Genomic DNA, 3,005 nt, shown 5'->3' with positions numbered 1-3,005 from the left:
ATAAAAGCAGCACCGACCATGGAAATCTACAATGTTACCGAATACATATATATGTAAAGAAAGTACACTTTCTTTAAATCAAATCAGCCGCGCTTCATTAGCCCAGCGCGACCTCTAATCGATATATATATCGATGCTCAACGAGCGATATCAAAACATAGAGAGGTGACGTGAGCGAACACGTGTGGAAATATAAAAGTGACATTCTAAAATAAAATACAATAATCGACCTAGGAGGAATTGAGGAGAATAGACTTTAATTGTTGTTTCTCTTTCTTTTTAGGTAATTAATAAATCACTTTGTATATTTGTAAATATTGTATATACACGATATGTCAATCATAACCTCTTTCTTTTTAGAGCAACACAAACTTGGTTATTCTCCTAGAAAGTCCTTAAAATTATCCTTTGTTTTATATATATATATATATATATCTTTCTCTCTTTGCGGTAAACTGGCGCGGACCATATTTTCGAAAACATCCAACAAATTCGCGATCCGCGGAATTTCATCGGATTACGCGAGCGCGCGCGTCGGTACCACCGTGGAAAATATAACAGGAATGAGAATGGACTATAGGACAGCCTTTGAGCGGTTCTCATTACAATGTAAATTGAACGAGCGTGTACGAGACGCCGGGTCGGTGCGAAGCACGTTCCGCGAATCCATGAACCGGGAACCCCCCGGAAAATTAACAAAGTTCGACGAGAGCACGATATTTGATTTACGACGGTTGCGAAAGGCGAACCGAATATCTTGGAGCGATCTTCGCGGGTTGCTATCGCGGGTTCAAGCTAGCTCCAAGTTTTCGCTCGACGATCGGAAAGCAACGGCGTCGGCGGATTTAGTTTGGAAGTAATGAACTATAGACGCGGGGGGACTCACCTTGACGGGAATGCAGAAGATTATGAGCAGAAGATCGGCCGTTGCCAAACCGCCCAGAAAGACGTTGGTCGGCGTGGCTGGTAGAGGTCTCAGTCGCGGGCACAGCGTCGAGGCGATGATGAGCAGGTTTCCTGAAATTAAAACGCGTCCGTTACACAACAGTGTTTCCGCACAGTTTCTCGTTAAAACTTGATAATTGACCGCGCCCACCCTTCCGAGCCGTGTACAGCATCCGAGACACGATCGAGACCGATCTAGAATCTCTGGATCCTCGGGAATAATTGCGCGATTCTTTGCGAACAGATCTCTCCGACGGTTCTCGTTAACTGCTACTCTTCAGAATAAACAGCGAGTAATTTCCTCGACATGGCTGTCCAAAGTCGCCGGTAATAGCACGATCTAACGAAGCTACGCTGCCATAGGAATCAAATTTTATTATTTAATCGATCGATCGTCTTCGATATCGAACGTCCGCTCGGTTTATCGGATTCCATCGATTCTCGTCGATTCTCGTCGAATAAAAGAGATTCATCAAAGAGATTAATGATAAGGTAGACTAGCATCGATTCCAGAGAAGCTAACGACGAACCCGATTCCGCCTACCAAAATTGCCGCGACCCGCTCGGATGCATGTAACACGGAATTAGGGGAATCTCGTCGTCGTAAATCCTGCCGGCTCTCGTTCCTATTTCGTAATAATATCACCGGCGAACTTCCCGCTTATGGGGGGGCGGCATAAAGTTAGATTGCATCGCGGTTTCGCGGGGGATCTCCGTTTCGAAGCGACAAGTTGCATCGACTGCGAAGGCCGGACCCCCGGCTTTTGTCCCGCGTAGTTGTGTGTCTGATTGATAACGGGAGTTTGGCAGGACTGTGCTCGGCAAGGCGTTCGCAAACGAACTTAATTAATTTCGGTAATACCCTGTCGCCGCTAATCTCCCCGGGGCCTTCGACTCTCTCTCTCTCTCTTTGACTCGTTCGACGGATTGAAACGACGATGCTCTCTTGCTCGAAAAAAAGAAAAACAGAAACCGGTCGCAACAACGAGGCTTTCGTCGGAACGACTATCGCGCGTCGCCGTTTCACGGTCTCGCGATAATTCCCGGACCGAGAATTGAATTTCCGCTTAATCACTCGGCCGAGATCCGATGGAAAACAACGCCGGAAAAATTGAGAGTCGCGTCACCGAAACCGAAACGCGACCGATTCGCGGCGTCCGCTCCGCGCGCTGTTATCGAGTGCAATCGAGGCGTTATTTGTTTAAACTCGTTCGCGCGCGTAATAAACGGTGCACACAAAACGGCGCGATGTTTGAGGAAAAAATCATTCGATTCGGCTGATTCGAACAGGGATAACGAGCGCTTCGTTTCGAACGAGGTTCGATCCTCGATCCTAGAATTTTGCGGCGACCAAAGGGGTCGGGTGTTCGAGCGGTCGCGAGACATTTTATTCTACAGATTATTCGTTCATCCTGAATGTCGATCGATCGAAAAATACTATATCCTTGCAGCAGATTCTACGGATTCGATCGAGGGGGGCTGCAGCGAATGCATTTCCTCGAATCCGAGGAAAACTTTAATCAAGAGGGACCACGGACAATGTCAATCGATGGTCTAGGCTTATCGAAAAGTTTCATTCGCGGTCGAGCGACGACGGAATCGGTGGTAGAAAGTTCTCAGCTGGCCGAGAGCCGACTCACCTACTAATCCGAGGAAAAAGGTGAGAGAGTAGACGACGAGGACGGGCGCGAGTTCCGCCCAGTTGAAATGGCTGTACGATTCGTTGATGTCGTAGTCGAGGAAATCGTCGGTGGCGTTATTAGTCTCGTTCAACATCATGATTGCGAGTTAGCCTCTCAACGGTGACACTTCGCAGGTTTGGACACCGGTCGACGATCGTTCACGAGCGCATCATTTCCCATCGTGCGGCTTCGCTCACCGGCTGCGCCGCGGTCCGCGACCCGAGCAGTCCCTCGAGATGCCTGCAGCCTCGTCGGGAAACCTTTTCCTTGATCCTGTGTCCGATCGATCGCATCCTTCCCGGGGCTTCCCCGCCGACTCTCAAACCTGCCGAACAAAAGATTTTCATTTTACACGTGTTCCCCTCTGCTACTTTCAAA

At 48.5% G+C, this 3,005-nt stretch overlaps 1 protein-coding gene across 1 annotated transcript; it reads right to left on the bottom strand.

Moving 5' to 3' along the window:
- Nucleotides 1-886: 886 nt before the first annotated feature.
- LOC144477642 (galanin receptor 2b-like) lies at nt 887-2,946 on the bottom strand (the record flags this gene model as incomplete). The annotated part of the gene is made up of 2 exons (XM_078195377.1): nt 2,586-2,946; nt 887-1,017 (listed from the first exon to the last, which is right to left on the bottom strand). Coding segments are annotated over exons 1-2 (270 nt in total), but the record flags the coding sequence as incomplete, so codon positions are not given.
- Nucleotides 2,947-3,005: the final 59 nt, after the last annotated feature.

The sequence above is a fragment of the Augochlora pura genome, unplaced genomic scaffold (genome assembly GCF_028453695.1).
Source record: "Augochlora pura isolate Apur16 unplaced genomic scaffold, APUR_v2.2.1 APUR_unplaced_2513, whole genome shotgun sequence".
NCBI classification, from domain to species: domain Eukaryota; kingdom Metazoa; phylum Arthropoda; class Insecta; order Hymenoptera; family Halictidae; genus Augochlora; species Augochlora pura.
The sequence above is the reverse complement of the archived record's forward strand: the minus strand, read 5'-3'. Positions and strand labels throughout refer to the sequence as shown.